Here is a 20,172-nt window from a genome sequence, read left to right as displayed (position 1 = left end):
TGCCCTACTTAACTTTGACCCAGTGACTGAGAATGGGCTCATTCGAGTCGACTTTATTTTTTTTTTTTTTAGGGGGTATAAAACTAGGGGATAAAACTTTTTTTTTGGAAGGGGGTAACCTTTTTCAGGGGTAACCTTTCTTAGGGGTAAAACTTTCCTGGGGAGATAAACTTTTTTCTTAGGATTAAAACTTTTTTGGGGGTAAAACCTTTTTTTTGTGTGATTAAAGTTTGAGAGTAAAAATTTTTTTGGATTAAAGCTTTTTGTACGATGTAAAAAAAAAATTTTTTTTGAGGGCAAAACTTTTTTGGGGTTAGGCATTTTTGGAGTGCAAAACTTTTTTCTGGAGGGTAAAACTTTTTTGGAGGGATAAAACTTTGGGGATTGGTAAAACATTTTTGGGGTAAAACTATTATTTGGGGGTTAAACTTCAAGTCAAACTAACACATGAAGAAATCGCATCCGTCAAGAGTAAAAATCTTAATAGTTAAAAGTTGCATTCTTAAAAGAACCTGGGAAACAAACAAATAAAAAAAACGCTTCCGGAAGTAAAAATTGTTTTTTTTACCAAGGTCAAACAAACACATGACGAAAACGCATCTGTCAACAGTCAGCGAGTGCTTAATAGTGGTGAACCCTGACATAAAAATATACCGAAAAGATATGAAAAATCTTTTACGGAAATGGAAAAAAACCAGCTTTTATCGGCTTTCCATTAAATCTTCAGTTACAGTGACCATTAACATTAAAATTATGCTTTGGTAAATAGTAAATTCTTGTAAAATAACAAAAACTAGCTATAAAAAAAGATGTCATATTTCTAAATACTGCAGTATAACTACATAAAAGCGCAAAGTGCATCCACATATTTCATCTGCGTGTAATTTGTGTTACAAAGATGGTCTATGGATAATACACTCCACGTATAGGCCTGCAACCGTTCTGCATATTATACTGTACATATATACAGAATGAAAATACCTTGTACATTTTTTAATATAAAGGGAATCAATTCTATAGAAGCGTTCTCATTTGCTCCGCAACTTGTTTAAAACAAAAAACTAACCCTCGGGTCATTCATTCGAAAGTACTATCACTCTGTCTCTCTTTTAACATTCGCTGAAATTATCCGAATGCCAGCGCTATCATGGCTCATAGAATGGTTCCCAACGTGGGGCGTACACCCCACCAGGGGGGTTAATTTGATTTTTAAGGGGGGGGGCAATTCGAGAATGTTTAAACCAAGTTAATGGCTTTTTAAGCTTCCTCCACGTGAATATAAGAATTATATATCACCACAGGGGGCATCAGGATTTTAAGAGGTGATTAGGTGAGGCATAGCTAAAAAAAAAAGTTGGGAACCACTGCTCTACATCAAATAGAGAATAAATAAACCTCAAGTTACTTACTGTACAACGGAGGGAGGTACACTTCCTTTCACTTGGTAATTCAACATCCTCAAAAGGATTTCCCCAATTCTTATATAACAATTCCAACTTTTAATTCTTCAAAGACCTTTCGCCAAGCACTTCCTAAATCCATATGGTTCAAACGAAATCATTTTTTAAAATAAAACAAAATCCTTTTAAAATAATCATCAAACCAACTAACTACTTCTATTCCTGAGGTGACGTACCTCACATCTGATAACTTGAATAAGTTCAGGTTATGAATGTAACTTAACTTGTCTATGTACGTGGCCAATTCTCGAGAAATTCAACGAATTCTTAAGTTGTGGAAGTTACTCATCAAAGGAACCGTTTTCTACACTCCGTTTTCTTAAATCATACTTGAGGAAGTTTTCTCCATTAAAAGGGGGTACACTAATATTCAGCTCTCTCTCTCTCTCTCTCTCTCTCTCTGGCTCAAAAGTAACTTCATGATTATTCTCCCAAGGTTGGTGTCTACTACAGGTAATTTAAATGTAAAATGTCGATGAAAAATAATCATTCGTGTTACCCAAGAATAAATCAAGGTTTTCGGACCTGTAAAATGAGCCAGGAAAAAACAGTTTTGGACAGTCACTGGTGCCATGAGGATAGGAAGGTCATATGTGCAAGAACACTATCAAAGACTCGGATCTAGTGTCTTTATACCAATTTTTACATTGCACGGTTTATCTAATCTATCATTAACTTTGCCCTTTCAATAGCTAGTTTTACATTCTCAGCTGTCTTAGTAAAAGAATTTTTTATCATCTTCGCCCATGGATATTTTCGAAATTTACACATCTAAAGACCAGGCACTATATACAAATTTTGGTCTAGGCTTCTTGCATCTAGGCAATTACTGATAAAGGTGGCAAAATTTGGGAACCCTATCAGAAATTTGGGTCGAGGCATCCAGATTTTTCGAAAGTAATTCACGATGTCAAGCAAAATAATTCAAGAGGAGTGTGTCTTTGTTTTTCGCAATTAATTCATGAAGTCAGGCAAAATAATTCAAGAGGCGTGTTACAATGGTATAAGGTCAGGCAATGTGAACAACAATGTCTGTTGCTTACGCTTCTGGTTAATTCAATACTGTACAGCTGCACAAGGCTGTAACGGCAGAATGTGCTAGCATAGTCCTAGAAATAGCCTTCACAGAGTGTGTGTGAGAGAGAGAGAGAGAGAGAGAGAGAGAGAGAGAGAGAGAGAGAGAGAGAGAGAGAGAGAGAGAGAGAGAGAGATTCATCAAAGCGTTATTAACAGCTCTGCATACTTTGTATTGTGGTCACAACTTCTGGGACAAAGGCAAGACAGAACAGTTGTGGTTTTGCGTAGCACCTTGAAATTACAGTAAGGAGAGGAATTCCCCCATCAGAAGCTCCAGAACAGCTCTTTGTCCATATAGCTTTGAAGCCCCAAGGACGAAGATCTTGACCAACTGGAATGCCTGAAGTCTCAGGATAGGGCCCCCAGTCATTCTAGCCAACAGCAAGGACAAAATATAAGAGTAATAATCATAACTGGATTACCATCTTCACAAAGATGCAACTGTGTACATCATTTCTCGATGCAATGCACATGAATGGTTTCTTATTGGGTAACACTGCAACCAAATGCCGTTAATCTAGACTCTAGAGCTCTGTAGATGCTGCCTGGTTCTACTGAAGGCAGAAGTATGAAGCAAAAAAAAAAAAAAAAAAAAAAAAAACCACATCTATGCTGATCCTACAGTTATTATATTACAGAAACAGATTCAAGGCTGAGAGTGTCTTTAGAAAAGCATTAATATGCAAATATTACGCTTTTGGTCAATTTCGGTACAGTTGTGACATTTCCAGATGAGCATAACTCTCTTTAGAGAAATAAGTGCTCAGACCTTTCAACAGTCAATTGTTACATCTCAATATGACTTCTCCCTCACAGCTTAATCCCCAGTCGGGGTCACTGTTTTTAATGGGCTTCTTGCTGCCGTTTCTACCAGTTTTGACATTTAACATATGTATGACCTTCTTGATTAAATAAATATCGTTAAAAGGTGATCTTTGCCTCATGTGATTTGGAACCTAAAAGATCCTATATTGATAAACAAACAAGCAATCTCCTTTTACGTACATTTACCCGACGAAGGCATTCTACAGTACAAATTCCTTATTCCTCACTAAATCAACCTCATATGCTCAAAAGTTCAAATTAGCCTAATCCTGCGTTCTTGCAAAGTCGAGTAAATACTTGACCAAACTATCGTTAAATCAGCACTTGTAGCTAATCCTTACTCTCTCAATACCTACCAAGTAAAGGCTTTACCAATCAATAATAACGATAAATAAACAACTCAACGGACGACCAGCACATACCTAAGAAATTTTACAAGAGTGACCCCTTCATAATGTCACACTACCATCTTCTTTCACATGATTTCCAATTTCATCGGTAACTACGGAAGTCTTACCTTTGCGTAACGATAATAATCTCATTATCGGGAAACTTCTGTAAGTTTTTCATTAGTTCAGCTAGTTGTGAAGAAAATGATAAATCTATTGATGGAAACAATGTATCATTCTTTACTCTGAGATTTAAAATCTTATTAAAGTAACGTAACGAATCCTAAAGACATTTATATTTTAATTATTTTGAAAGAACTCCAGTTCTTTTACCAAAGATTGTACTGCACATTCCCTGAAATACATTTATATGTATTTATATGCGTCGTAATTTCATTCACTTCTCTGCAAACCCTCTTTCAGCTACAAAAACTGGATCTATCACCAGACCAAATTCAAGCACCGTAAAATACGCTTTGATATAGTAACAAAATCTCCATGAATCCCAAATTTACAAAACTTGTTAATTACTGTCATTAACATGCCTTTGCATTTTATCAAATACAGTACAGTATAGCAATGGAATTTGTTTACATTAAGGCTACACTGCATGATCAAAGAAAAAAACTGCACTGGAGAGAGAGAGAGAGAGAGAGAGAGAGAGAGAGAGAGAGAGAGAGAGAGAGAGAGCTGAACCTTCAAAAACCTAAAAAAAAAAAAAATAACCCCCAACCTCAGCGGCACGGACGTGAAACCATTCACTTAATTCGTGTGGGTGCGAGAAAACGTGCCTGACGAATTGCAAATTCGGGGAACAGTTTCGAGAGAGGAAAACACAGCTAGTGAACGTGGCTACTCTTTCTCGATGGGTGCGTTCACTTCGATGTAAACGGCAAGATAATGGGGAAAAGAGAGAGAGAGAGAGAGAGAGAGAGAGAGAGAGAGAGAGAGAGAGAGAGAGAGAGCGTCAATCTTTAAGAGGGATACTACCAATAAAAAAATATATATATATACACAGAGGAGAGAGAGAGAGAGGTAACCTCCAATGATGCAACGAGCGCATTAGGTAATGACCACACCTCTCAATCTTTTCTAAGTGGCTTATAACCTCTATACAGTTTTAACGACACTACTTTGCAAGGCCAAGGCTATACAACCACCCCCATCCCAATCCCCCTACTCACCCCCCAACGGAAACAGTAACCGTTTCAGAAATAATAAAGTAATATAATGAACCAAAAAATACAAGACACTTCCATTACAATATAATGGTATATTTACCTTTAATGTAGAAAAAAATTTAGTTGGAAATGAAGGCACCAGAGGGGGAATATTGACTTAAATACGGAAGCCGTGCAATTGCATGGCTGCAATGTAAACACTTACGTCACCTACAGGAGTCAGGCTACTTTCCGGAGCGGATGCGCACGCGAGACTTACCTGCAAGAGAAAGATGATAATTAATTACAGAAAATATAAGTTTGATGGATTGGTGAATGGTTATTATTATGGCATAATAGATAACACAATCTTAGGGAGAACTATTTAATAAAATGAAAATTAATCTACAATATATTAATATATAAATAATTTATTGCAGTATTTCTATTTTTTTATATCACGGTTTATATGAAGTTACCTCAGTACCCAGAGGTCCTTCAGTTAAGGTACATAACGCACAGAATTTTCGCATACTGGTACTCTGATATTCATCCATATATATACGTGCAAACATGCATACATATAAATACCTCTTCTTAAATAGGTTATAATTTCCTTAAAATATATAAATAGGAAACGTAACTAAAACTATAATGGCAATGAAAAAGCCACATAATGTATAAAAATTTATATACATTGTGTTTATATATAATATATAGAGTATATATATATATATATATATATATATATATATATATATATATATATATATATATATATACATATACTATATATATCTCTCTCTCACATCAAGCACAAGCGAGGAGATGTCTCCCATCCCCACCTACCAATTACTAGCAGTGAATCATTTCCAACTGCCTCCCCAACCTCCCATATTTCACCTTTAACCTGAACGTTTTATCGACTGACCTGGATAACTCAAACCCCCTCCCCCCACCTCCTTCCAACCACAAACACGCCATACAATGCTACTGACATCACGTGCCTTGTTATATATAAATGGTAATAATCAATAAATAATTCTAGAGAACCAGTGGCTGAATAATGCTGAAGGCACCACGTGAGGTGTCTGCTGACTGTAACACCCCTACGGGAGCCTAGAACCGTAACCTACTTGTGGGCAGAGCAGGGAGCAACTATTTCGCAATACAGAATTATGGCTATACGAGTACCAGCATTATTTCAGAACATATATACATTCTACGACAACAGAACTCATTACAATCATGACAGGTGGAGAAAGTGGGGTTTTAACATCCGTATTCTACTTGCCACGAAGAAGTCAAAACTTTCTTTTATTTTCCCCTACGCTGGACAGCCGGACTTACTTGGGGCCTGCCGTATGACTTGGAATCGGAACAACTGCCCGTGGAAAGCTTCTGAACGAAGATACGAAGCCAAGAAGTCATCGCAGGCCTTGTCACACCACTGCCTGTCACAAAGCCACTACAAGGAAACTTCTAATTTATCAAACAAATGCCTGATGGTTATGATTGAAGGCACTGAGAGGCAGTGAGGCCGTCTAACTGTACCGAAGGATAAATGTAAAGGCAAATAAAAAAAAAAAATCTTTCGACGTAACTTTCAAAACATAATGAAAAACCTAGAGTAACGTATCAAAACAACGTATACGTCATTGAGAGAGGAGAGAGAGAGAGAGAGAGAGAGAGAGAGAGAGAGAGAGAGAGCACAAACCTTCAAACACGTACAGCACTTGGACACACTCCCCTTGAGTCTCTTCAATCTACAACTCTCTCGGAGTCAAGGCATTCTCTCTCTCTCTCTCTCTCTCTCTCTCTCTCTCTCTCTCTCTCTCTCTCTCTCATACTACTTTCCCGACCTTGCCAATTTCCTCCTACGAGTATTTTCACTAATAAGATAATTCCGGGTCCTAAAATAATTTGGGAAAATCCAGGTGACACGAGATACGGAAGTGAATTTAAAATCTTGACGTTTTGGGACGTTTGGTGAAGAACTGAAGGAAAGAGATTTATTTCCGCTGGAGATTTGCAGGATGATCTTGTGCAAAGAGCTGCCGTTTTCGAAAGATTTCCTTGAAGTGAGACCTTCGGGAAAATCCTCTTTGGTGTTTTCCAAGCTTATGACAGTTCCACTTCAGAAAATGCTCTTTAAAATGTCCAAAATTATGAGAGTCTCACTTCAGAAAATGCTCTTTAAAAGGTCCAAACTTGCGACTTTCGAAGGGTCCAACCTTATGGCAGTGTCCCTTCAGGAACTGCTCTTTAAAAGGTTCAAAATTATGAGTTTTTTTTTTTTCAGAAAATGCGGTTTTAAAAGGTCCAAACGTATGACAGTCTCCCTTCAGAAAATGGTCTTTAAAAGGTCCCAAATTATGAGTGTCTCATTTCAGAAAATGCTGTTTTAAAAGCTCCAAACTTATGACATTTAAAAGGTCCAAACTTATGACAGTCTCCCTTCAGAAAATGCTCTTTTACAAGGTCCAAACTTATGACAGTCTCACTTCAGAAAACGCTCTTTTAAAAGGTCCAAACTTATGACATTTAAAAGGTCCATCCTTATGACAATCTCACTTCAGAAAATGGTCTTTATAAGGTCCAAACTTACTACAAACTCACTTCAGAAAATGTTCTTGAAAAGGTCCAAAGTTACGGCAAACCTACGATCAACAATGAAACATTACAAATACACAATGAATAAAAGAACCTGGCAATAATATACAAGAGGATAATATCATCAGACGAAGCGAAATGGGTCAACCTCATAATCCCGAAAAACTAGAACACTTCGGCAAGACGAGAGAAGTCGACAAGAGTCGACATCGACCACGAAGCGGGTTTTTGTCGACTGACTAATCCAAGGAAACAAGGAAGAAGAGAAGTCTGTGGTCTGGTGGACGGCGAAGGTTACTCGTTCTCAAGAGTTAATTGTCTACATTCATTTGCTATGTTTTTCTTATATTTGTTACGTTCGTCTGAATGTTACTTCATGTCTGTCTCTTCTGAATGTTACTTCATACCTGCCTCTAAGTTACTTTACGATCTTGATTATCTGCTGTGAAAGCTTAGGACTATCTTGGCTTATAAATGCCTGACAATGAATATTAAGGGCCCTAGTGACCCGCCCAGTGGGACTCCTCTCAGATTCCGACAATAGCGGAACCAAAGGAACACTTGCAAAATTACATAAATGGGTTTGGAAATTATACACTAAGAAGAGAGAACAATGTGTCAAAAGAAGAGACAATAAGATACTGTATATAGTGATTATTTCAATTTAGAAAAAGGTGAGAAATTCTTTTGAGAGAAGACTCTTCTACCGTACCTATAAACATGAATATTCTGATGAATGTCAGTGGTATATAGTCAATAAAAATAAAATCCGTTTTGCTCTCTTAAACCGGACTTCTTTCCCCATAACACTACAATAAAGCCATGAATTATAAATGATAACTTTATTTAACAAGGACATAAGTGGCTATCATTCCTATTTGACTCTCAAAAAAAAAAAAAAGAGTCCCAAATTTTCAAATGTTACCAAACGTGAGATTACCACACAAATAATAATAATAATAATAATAATAATAATAATAATAATAATAATAATAATAAAATACTCATAGTAGCATGAGTCTTGAAATGGAGAAACGAATCCACAGTTATATATAGGTACATACAAAAAAAATAAATCTATACAGAGCTTTCGGAGACCTGTTCGATTCTCCTATTCAACCGAAAAGATTCTCCAATAATAATAATAATAATAATAATAATAATAATAATAATAATAATAATAATAATAATAATAGGTACAATTTCCCATTATTATTTTTATTGTACCCATAATCATAGGCACGATCCCAAGATCCCTGAAAAGGAATCTGGTAAAACTAGATGCCGAAGTAGCTTCAGGACTCACGCAGAAGAGTGTGCTACTAGCAACAGTGCACACGGCGAGAAAACTGATGGACTCCTAAGGAGGCAGGATGCAACCCGGAACCCCACACTATAAAAAGCACCCAGTCGAATAGGATGACTGTGATAAAAAAAATAATAATAACAATAATCATAATAATAATAATAGACACTCTAAAAATCCCATCGCATTCAAACGATCAAACAGCCATTTCTGGAGCAACATTCAAACGATATGCAACATAGAAACACGGCTCACAATACGAATGCCACTATCTAGGAGATAAGCGGAGCACTGCAACTCACGATATCTCCGTTTTGGGGGTAATTTGCCCCGGGGAGGCTGCTTGAACAAAGCACGAACATGCAATAATCCGTACTCCAGATGCAATACCTGTCACGGCAGGTAATCTTATCATATGAAGTGTTTCATATCTATTGATTACTTGTGTATATTCAAGTTTCGTCTGCACACACACACACACACACAATGGAGCCCGTGGTGATAAAAGTCGAAAGCACGCCTACTTTTTGTTAAGGAATGCAATACGTTATTTCAGCTATTATTATTATTATATTATTATTATTATTATTATTATTATTCAGAAGACGAACCCAATTCACATGGAACGCCTATTTGGTTTTAAACGATGTGATACGTTACTTCATCTATTATTATTATTATTAATATTATTATTATTATTATTATTATTATTATTATTATTATTATTATTATTCAGAAGACGAACCCAATTCATATGGAACGCCTATTTGGTTTTAAATGTAATACGTTACTTCATCTACTGTTATTATTATTATTAATATTATTATTATTATTATTATATTACACAGAAGATGAACCCAATTCATATGGAACAAGCCCAAATGAGCCACTGACTTGAAATTCAAGCTTCTAAAGAATACGGTGTCCATCTGAAAGAAGTAACAGACGGTAAAAGGACATACAGAAAGAAGAAAGCAGTTATTAGGAAAGAAAACAAATTAATTAATAAACAGATAAAAAAATGTAGGTAAACTAAACAAAATACAAGATTTGCTTTGCGGCAGTAATGCAATGCATCTTCGCTTGAACTACTGATGTTCTAATTGCACAATATTTTTATTTATAATGTCTTTATCATGCTCCTATACATACGGAAGCAATTCACACCTCTAATCAATAGTGGAAAATAAAAAATACCAATGGAAAATAAAAATAAGTAAATAACATTTTGTTTATTTTCCACTATTGATTAGAGGTAAGAACTGCTTCCAATGTTGTATCATATGTACAGAAACCTAATATAAAAAAAATTTAATTTCAAAAAGTAAATGTTATTTCGCGGGAGAAACTACCTAAAAAATTCAAGAAAATACGGCCTTCATTCACAAATACAATTAAAAGAAATATGCGCGGGAAAAAATATATATTAAAACCGTTATTAATTTCACCAGCTTCCAAGGCCTCATGACTGGACTTTTCAAAACCATTATTTCACTCTACAAAACACAACCACGAAATAGTACTTTTCCCCCACGTCAATGACAAATCAATTGGGGGGGGGGAGGAATTAACGGGCGAGTAAAGAAGGCAATTGATATTCCAGATTTCCCATGATTGTGAAAAAGTCCTTGGCATGCAAATTCCGTCGAATGTGATACATTTCAGATACAGTGGATTCTTAAAAGCTTGCTTTTAATAGTTTAAGAACTCCAGATAAAAACTGGTAGAAAATAAATGCCAGTCATGTACAGAGAGAGAGAGAGAGAGAGAGAGAGAGAGAGAGAGAGAGTGAGAGTTGAGGAGAGAGAGATTGTGTGTAATGGAGACTGAGTTGTATAAGAGTGTGAGAGAGAGAGAGAGAGAGAGAGAGACTGTGCATGTAACAGAGACTGAGAGTTAGTTGAGAGAGAGAGAGAGAGAGAGAGAGAGAGAGAGAGAGAGAGAGAGAGAGAGAGAGAGAGTTATAGAGAGAGAGAGAATAAATTCATTCAAGCACGCACACACTGAACCTTCCTCCATCCCGCCCCTCTCCCCAACCCTCCTCGCCACCACACACTTTCCCAAAGTCAGTTTGACCGCATCCGAGCCAAGTTCCGATAAAGCAAAACCCAAAACCGAACCCACCAGAAAATGGGGCTGTTGTTGGGCGTCTCCAGCCGAACCCGGGTCCGATGACTCTTGGACAAGATTCCTCCTCTCCTGGTGCTGTAATGGCCATTGTGGACAGTGTAATCCTCCCTCTCCCTCTCCCTCTCCTCCCTCTCTCTCTCCCTCATATCCTCCCTCATCATCATCATCGAATTCATCGGACGGGAACCCTGGCGACACCGTCGATAACTTGAGATTAGCCCTCTGGGGCTGCGAGAAGGTTGAGGCGTGGAGGAAGGAGGCGGAGGTTGTGGAAAAAGTGGAGGAGGAGGAGGAAGCGAAGGTGGAGGAGGAAGAAGAGGAGGAGGAGGTGAATGTGGACGGAGGAGGTTTGTAAGGAGGCAAAGTTCTCCCTAGGACCTTCCCCAGGCAGAGACACTCCCCGAAAAATTCGCCGGAGTCTGGTGCGTCCCCCTCGCCCATTGATGAAGGCGGCGAGTGAGGACGACGACTTCGTGGGTTTTGGGCGATTCGAGAAGTCGCCGTCGTCGTCGACGGTGGCGAAGGCGACGCAGAAGTAGTCGTCGTAGGGCTGACGGACTTACGATAAGTTTATATTATTCTTTTCTGGTCGTCATTCCCTGGCCACAGTGCTTGGCTGAAAACCACATTTCCGTGTATCTCGTTCCTGAGAGCTCTCTCTCTCTCTCTCTCTCTCTCTCTCTCTCTCTCTCTCTCTCTCTCTCTCTCCTGACGGACGTATTGAGCACGGGCACCACCAACAACCTTCAATTTTCTTTTAAATGTCAGTCAGTTTAAACCATTACCATCTTGAACATTTCTATCAAGGTTTTCTGGTTATAGCCCCACCACACAAAATATCACAATAACAACAACAACACCGCTTCAACTTAGAATTCTACAACGCACTACCCGTGTGCTTTCAGACACTGCTTTCAGACATATCTCTGCGTCATCCAAGGAACAGAATGGGCTCAATTACACTACGAACAGAAGGTACCAAGTTCCACTGATTTTTGCCGTGTCACAAGAAATCGCGGGGAGGTTTCCGCACTGACACCACAAACATACAGTGACTCGCGATCAATCCAGCACTTTATGACATCAGCAAACTTGGCTACTTTTCCCTGACGACCTCATTTGAGGAGAGAGACTTGAATTTCGAGGAGCACTGTACTTCCTCGACGAAGGCTTACGGTACATATATAAATAGCTTAGGGGTAAAACCAGCATCTAATTCGGGTTAATATTAACACGTGATCGCACGCCATACAGAAGAACACTGGCTGTAACATACACTGACTGATCTCTGTAACGTATTCTGTTTTCTGCACTGCTATATCTATACAGCGCTGGTACAGTTTTCTCGACCAAAACTTTGTTGATCGACGACCATCACTGACAGAGAACGTATCTTGAAAACAGAAAAATAAAACGCAATTCACGAGAAATGAAAAGCTGAACGCCCATTCGGTCAGACACACGCCCACATCTCACCGCGACACTTCAGCAAATGACATACCACCACCACGGCAAGCGCACAAAACGTTTACCGGTCCACCAATCGCCTTTCAACAGTAAAAATCCTCGCCGATGGCACCAGGTGACATATGGCAGACGGAAGGAGCACCGAACAGAGCCGAACAGAACAGCTACGAGAGGCACCGTTGGAGCGGCACCCACCATACACTCCCGTCGCCGGCGACAGAATCAGCCGAGTGAGTAAAGTAAAGCCTTGGGCTGTGTGTGTGCGTGTGTGCTTGTGTGTGTGTGTGTGGGAATGAGGCGTCAACGCCAGCGACAAAGCGACACGGACACACGCACGAACACAAACGAGAGACACGCAGAAGGAAGAAAATCACTTTCCGCTCCAACACCCAATGTTGTCCGGCGCTAACTGTTGTGTGATGGGAGGGAAATCGAGGTGGTGGTGGTGGGTGAGATTGGAGTGGGTGTACTGGAGGAAAACTTGCTTCTGGGAGAGAGAGAGAGAGAGAGAGAGAGAGAGAGAGAGAGAGAGAGAGAGAGAGAGAGAGAGAGAGAGAGAACAAACACAATCTTTTAAATTTAAGAAACCCAGTTTATGAGAGAGAGAGAGAGAGAGAGAGAGAGAGAGAGAGAGAGAGAGAGAGAAACAAAATGTACTTTAAGATTCTGAATAGAATACAGCAAATTAAGACACTTTAGAGAGAGAGAGAGAGAGAGAGAGAGAGAGAGAGAGAGAGAGAGAGAGAGAGAGAGAGAGAGAGAGAGAGAGAAACAAAATGTACAACCTTTGAAATTTCAGAGAGAGGGGGAGAGAGTGAGTCTGAATAGAATACAACCTTTTAAATTTAAGACACTCCCAGTTTGAGAGAGAGAGAGAGAGAGAGAGAGAGAGAGAGAGAAGTAAGTTTGGCATCGTTAGATGCAGCACTGGAACAGAACTAAAACCTGTTATTTTCGACTTCCCACCAAAGCATTTCAACTGAGTCTGTTCAACTTAAAAGATCAGACAAAAATTTAAAGTCAACGCAGCATAAACAAAATAAACATCTATTAAATACATACATACATACATACATACATGCATACATACACAGACACATACACAAAAGGGCATCGATTTAAAAGAACCACCTTACTAGATCTGGCAAAATCAAAGCACTCGAAATATTTTTTGCATAAACAATAAAATGGTCTTCAGTTTTTTTACTTAGAATTTGCAACGAATACTGATATCAACGTTGTTAAGTATTATATTATGATGTGTCTGACTGCAAATAATTTGAATGAAAAGTAGATTCCTTAAACAGAGAGAGAGAGAGAGAGAGAGAGAGAGAGGAGAGAGAGAGAGAGAGAGAGAGAGAGAGAGAGAGAGAGAGAGAGAGATACTTTCAACATCAATCGTATCTCATTTCCTTTACAGCATTTGTTTCTCTTTACTTGCGAAGTCACTCGGAGAAAAAAAAATGCAAAGTTGGGGCCTTGGAAGAGGAGGAGGAGGAGGAGGAGGAGGAGGAGGAGGAGAATGGGTAGTCCCCTGTCTTGAAAGAATTCTTCTGGTGGTGACCGAGTTGGGAAACATTTAAAGGTGGAAAAAAAAGCGAAGCAAACGTAACGTGTCCAAAGATCAAGCCAGTCACCTGGGCAGAATCTCTCTCTCCCTCCCTCTCTCTCTGAGGAATGAGGAATGATTCAACATCTACTGGGTAAAAGTGTAAATGCAAAATTGCAAAAAGTCTGTGAGAACAATTATCTTTTTGCTAGCTGTCTACTATTAATATCTGGAATCTGATCTAGATAAAAATACAAACTTTACATCCATACAGGCAAGCATACAGACATACACAAATACATACATACATAAACACACACACATAACAGCAGTTACACTACAAGTTCTCAAAAGTGTCTGTGAAAACCATTATTTTTTTGCTTTCTGTCTCAAAAGTATGTGAAAAATTTTTTTCCTTTCTGTCTCAAAAGTGTCTGTGGAAAATTTTCTTTAAATTTTCGTCTCAAAAGTCTGTGAAAACAATTTTTTTTTGCTTTCTGTCTTAAAAGTGTGTGAAAAAAAATGGTTTTTTTTTGCTTTCCGTCTCAAAAGCGTCTGTGAAAACAATTTTTTTTTTTGGCTTGCTATCTACTATCTACAGTATATTTGGAATCTTGTATAGCTGCTATCTACTATCTATATCTGGAACCTTGTACAGATACAAATATAAACTTTAAGAGCATACAAGCAAGCATGCATACATGCATACATCAATACACACACGCACAAATAACAGCAGTTAGCCTTCACGTCTCAAGTCTTCTGGGATGACTCTGTCGTCCACATCCACTTTCCATCCTGGTCGAGGCCCACCAGTCAACAAATATCAAGTTACTTAACTCACTACTTTCGTCATGAGAGGCGTTCAATTTTTCCAGGAAACAGGCCTAAGTCGTTCCTCGTCAATCTGGGGTGTGTACGCACACACACACACACACACAAATGCATGTTCGTTATCGCATATCATCACAAGGGGGCGTGAGAGATCCAAATCACAATTTTTCAATTTAATAAACCAATACAGCCTTGTAACCTCATGGAAGGAGGCGAGATAGAGATAGAGAGATAGATATAGAGAGATATTCGATAGAGAGAGAGAGAGAGAGAGAGAGAGAGAGAGAGAGAGAGAGAGAAACTATTCTGTAAGAACCCACAAGTTCAAACACTGCAAAAATAATGATTTTTTATGATGTATGCAGCCATGTCAACCACTTCAAAAAATATTTAAGACTTAATTTCTTTAATGAATAAGTCTGAAAATACAATGTTGGTAGCAATACAACCGAAATACATCTGGGAAGAGCGAGAGATTTAGGGTGTGGGCCGTTTCTGCCACGGTCAAAAATACCTCCTTCAGTATCAGACGGAAATAAAATAAAATAAAAAGCCATCTGCCATGCAATCTATTATGACAACCAGATACTTCAAGGCCACGCGAGTGTTAAACCTGCCTACCCTATTTCAAAACACACTCAGCGACTCTTTGTCGCAACCGTTCGATTTCAACAAGTGCAACCAACATTGCACCAAAGAGGCGAGTCTCTGCGCCTAAATGCCTACTCAACGCTTCAAGGAAGAGATTGCTCAGCATGAGTGAATCGCAAGTCCTGTGACTGTAACTACATATGTCAAATTTCTACAGCATGTATGGAGCCATGCACTGTAAGAGGTAGTGAACTGAATATAGAATTTAGGCCAAAGGCAAAGCACTGGGACCTATGAGGTTATTCAGCGCTGAAACGGAAACTCCCAGTAAAAGGTTTGAAAGGTGTAACAGGAGGAAAACCTCAAAGCAGTTGCACTATGAAATAATTGTTAGGAGAGGGTGGAAAGCAAGATGGAAGAACGAAAATATGAATGGGGGTACAGTAAAAGGAATGAAAGGGGTTGCAGCTGGCGGCCGAAAGGACGCTGCAGTAATGCCTACAGTGCACCGCATGAAAAAAGTCAATATTAAGACGTTCCCTTATATATTAATGTCTGAATTACGATTTTTTTGGTCAAAACCCCAAACAATCTAACAATGTTCATACAACTCAAATGACTCACACACAACAATTTTTCCTAAAATATTAGATTATTCCGACAACAAAGGTAAGAAAAGCTCTGAAACATAACATAACATAGCATAATTATTATGACTGTATTACTATTCAGAAGATGAACCCTATTCAATAGGAACAAGCCCACCACAGGGGCCACTGACTTGAAAGTCAGGCTCCCAAAAAATATGGTGCTCATTAGAAAGACGTAACTACAGAAGGCAATGGGAAATACAGAAAGATCACTTAAAAAGAATAAATAAACCAACATATTGATAACCAGGAACAAATATACAAGTAACTTATTAATATACAAGGAGAATTGTATTACGGTAGCAATGCACTGCTACCGGATGTGACGTACCAGCTGAACGAAAATAAATTGACGTATCGAGCGGTATCTAAATAACAACGCCATTTCGAGGCCTGACAAAGTAACAAGACTCTTTATCACATGACACAGGGAATGTTTTATCTATGACAACGCCATATTGAAGCCCAGATAACGGGTATTTCAAGATAACGCATAACGGCTGTCGGCACAATAACGCATTTGGTTTGTGTAATAACGGCGCACTAGTATATTAAATATGCATAATTCCTGGGGGGGTTTCTACCCAAATCTTTATTTCCATACACAATTGCAGCTTTATTTACATACATGATCCTATACATGTACATGGCCACAGATGTATGTATTATAAGCTAACATCTGCCTTGTAGATAGCACAGTTTAAATTACAAAATTATCGTCAAACATTAGGTGCACATTACTACATATGCATAATTCCTGGCAGTTGTGTAACAAAAGATTTATTTAAATACATAACCTCATACATATACACAACCACAGTAGTGCGTATGCGCATGTATACTTAAGCTGACAGCTGAGATAGCATAGTTTAAATTGCAAATTTTTCAAAAATTTAGTGTGTTTAGACTTGGTTATTTCTTTTTTACAGCTTAATTACATAAATGACTGTATACATATACATCGCCACAGATGTAGGTATACGCATGTACGCTTGTTTGAAGCTCACACTGCCTTGGAGGCAAAATAGTTTACATTAAAGAATGCACCTTCAAACATTTGAAGTTGTACCTGTTTAGACGCAGTTATCTATTTTTATTTATGAATATATTTGTAAAGTTATATAAGTGTGGATTTGTTTCTCCTATAATAATAATAATAATAATAATAATAATAATAATAATAATACTAATAATAATAATAATAATAATAATAATAATAAAATAATAATAATAATAATAATTTCTTGACTATCAATGCTGTCATGAAGTCTACACTAACTGTACCAGCGATATTGGGTAAAAATCTTAACCAAACATCGTTCAGTGCTGTCAACTTTTACTTTTCAACAAAATATATTAATAATTCATTTTTCTTTTAGCCCTGATTTTTTTAAGAGATGGGACCACCCTTCCAAAAACGGGACCTCTTTCAGCTTTCTAAAACAAAAACAAAACAAAAAACCTTCCCCGTTAAGAAATGAGAGAGAGAGAGAGAGAGAGAGAGAGAGAGAGAGAGAGAGAGAGAGAGAGAGAGAGAGAGAGAGAGAGAGAGCCAGCCTTGTATATCAAAAACTTAATATTCAGATATGGTATTCAAAATAAAAAGCCTAACGTGATTTAGAACCTTTTATCTGTCACACGGGAGTTGGATACATGACATCCGAGGGAGAGAGAGAGAGAGAGAGAGAGAGAGAGAGAGAGAGAGAGAGAGAGAGAGAGAGAGAGAGAGAAACGAATTGTCTTGGGTTTTTAAATCTGTCCCTGGCATATCACCAACGAAGGGAAGATGACTTTCTGAGGGCCTATGGGGAGACTTTCTATGGGTAATACCCATGACTATCTAGAGATACACTTCCAAGACTTTGATCTGTCAATTAAAGGGTCCCTACAGATGCTATTGCCAAGTTTTCTATAGCTACCATTCAATAATACGTTTAAAATAATTTCTAAAATCACTGAAAGAAATTAATATATACAGTATATATATGTATAAATATATATTCATATACGAGTATATTATATATATAAGTAAATATATAAATATATATATATATATATATATATATATATACATATACTATACACACACTCTCCTTTGCAGCCAATCATATTAAGAAAACATGAAACAAAAGAATAAAAAAAAAAATTATATCACGATTCCGATACACTACACCTCAACCTGTGATATTAACTTAAAATTAATAGAGAATTTAGGCCAAAGGTCAAGCGCTGCGACCTATGAGGCCATTCAGCGCTGAAATAGAAATTGACAGTAAGGTCTTAAAGGTGTAACAAAACAATTGTTAGACTTATAAATAACCTAAAAAAAAAAAAAGTTCTAAAGAACTCTGTAACCTACGCTGTACAAATCATAAAAGTAAACATCACTTACCCTTTGATTCCTGAAATCCTTTTGGTACAGAGAAGGCATCCTGAAATATTTTCCCGGTACACTTTCACCACTTTTTTTCTGATGTGAAGTGTTTGACACTTTATTTTTACACTTAACACACCTTTATATAATACAGATAAAAGCTGCGAGCTTCAAACACTTTTTCACATGAGTTTCCACTGGGCGAATACTCAGCTGTTTACATCGGCACTATATTCCTTATACTGAATTTTTTTTTCAGTTTTGTTAATGCTTTTTCTGTTTTAATAATGCAATTTTAATGTTCTTCGAATTTCAAGAACTTATTCGACAAACTGAAACCGAAGGAATAAGAAATTATTCTCTGGCTGAAAAGTTATCCACATTCACCAGTTCACAAAAATGTATATCAGTGACATAAAAACGAAAATAAAATAAAATCTCGTTACATATAAAAAAGAAATTAAAATAAATTTTCGTTATATAAAATAAATTCTCGTTACATATAAAAACGAAATTAAAATAAATTTTCGTTATACATAAAAACCAAAATAAAATAAATTCTCGTTATATATAAAAACGAAAATAAAATAAATTCTCGTTATAAAGTCACAGAGGCATTACGAAGTCCATTTGTTTTTCGTAAAGATTTGGAATATTTGAAAAACCTAAAAATATTTGAAACTTTTGGAAAACCTTAACGTATTCTCTAAATAAGGACGAACTGTGTCCACAGTGAAATGAAATTCATCTACAGAGTCCCAACACAAAAATCCAGGAAATTTTAGATTTACATTTTGTATTTTAGACACGAATTTTACCACGTATTTTACTTTACCAATGAACTAAAAAAAAATTAATACATGTAAATTTTCTAATTTCTTTTTCTTTCATTCCAGGATGCCGCATTTATCTGTTCTCCGTTTCCAACCATTATATAAAATGTATACCAAATTTCCTGGTTTTTTGTGGGGCACCCTGTCTCATGGAGAATTTACAAAAACTTGCTCAATGGCCATCAAATATCTCGTTTGGTTAAGATTCAATCAATGGCTTCACGCCACTGAGAGAGAGAGAGAGAGAGAGAGAGAGAGAGAGAGAGAGAGAGAGAGAGAGAGAGAGAGAGAGAGAGAGAGATTCAATGGCCATCAAAAATCTCATTTGAGGATTTAATGAATGACTGCACCCCACACACACACACACAGAGAGAGAGAGAGAGAGAGAGAGAGAGAGAGAGAGAGAGAGAGAGAGAGAGAGAGAGATTTATAAAAAAATTATTCAATGGCCATCAAAATCTCATTTGAAGATTAAATGAATGATTGCACCTCACTGAGAGAGAGAGAGAGAGAGAGAGAGAGAGAGAGAGAGAGAGAGAGAGAGAGAGAGAGAGAGAGAGAGAGAGAGAGAGAGAGAGAGAGAGAGATTTATAAAAATTATTCAATGGCCATCAAAAATCTCATTTGAAGATTAAATGAATGATTGCACCCCACTGAGAGAGAGAGAGAGAGAGAGAGAGAGAGAGAGAGAGAGAGAGAGAGAGAGAGAGAGAGAGAGAGAGAGAGAGAGAGAGAGAGAGAGAATTTATAAAAAAAAAAATTATTCAATGGCCATCAAAAATCTCTTTGAAGATTAAATGAATGATTGCACCTCACTGAGAGAGAGAGAGAGAGAAAGAGAGAGAGAGAGAGAGAGAGAGAGAGAGAGAGAGAGAGAGAGAGAGAGAGAGAGTTAACACACTCCCACCGACCTA

At 37.6% G+C, this 20,172-nt stretch overlaps 1 protein-coding gene across 6 annotated transcripts in view; it reads right to left on the bottom strand.

Annotated features, from left to right (window-relative positions):
* Positions 1 to 20,172, bottom strand: part of GckIII (Germinal centre kinase III) — a 185,842-nt gene that overhangs the window by 61,858 nt on the left and 103,812 nt on the right. For 3 of the 6 annotated variants that reach the window (XM_067096472.1, XM_067096470.1, XM_067096471.1), the window contains exon 2: positions 18,444 to 18,757. The exons of the other annotated variants lie outside the window; for them this stretch is intronic. In XM_067096472.1, coding sequence (XP_066952573.1) covers positions 18,444 to 18,482 — 39 coding nt within the window. In that variant the 5' untranslated portion in view covers positions 18,483 to 18,757. The remainder of the gene's footprint in view (positions 1 to 18,443; positions 18,758 to 20,172) is intronic. 6 annotated transcript variants of the gene reach the window in all.

This window comes from Macrobrachium rosenbergii, chromosome 53, assembly GCF_040412425.1.
Source record: "Macrobrachium rosenbergii isolate ZJJX-2024 chromosome 53, ASM4041242v1, whole genome shotgun sequence".
Lineage (NCBI taxonomy): Eukaryota > Metazoa > Arthropoda > Malacostraca > Decapoda > Palaemonidae > Macrobrachium > Macrobrachium rosenbergii.
Note: the sequence above shows the minus strand (reverse complement) of the source record. Positions and strands in the feature narration are given on the sequence as shown.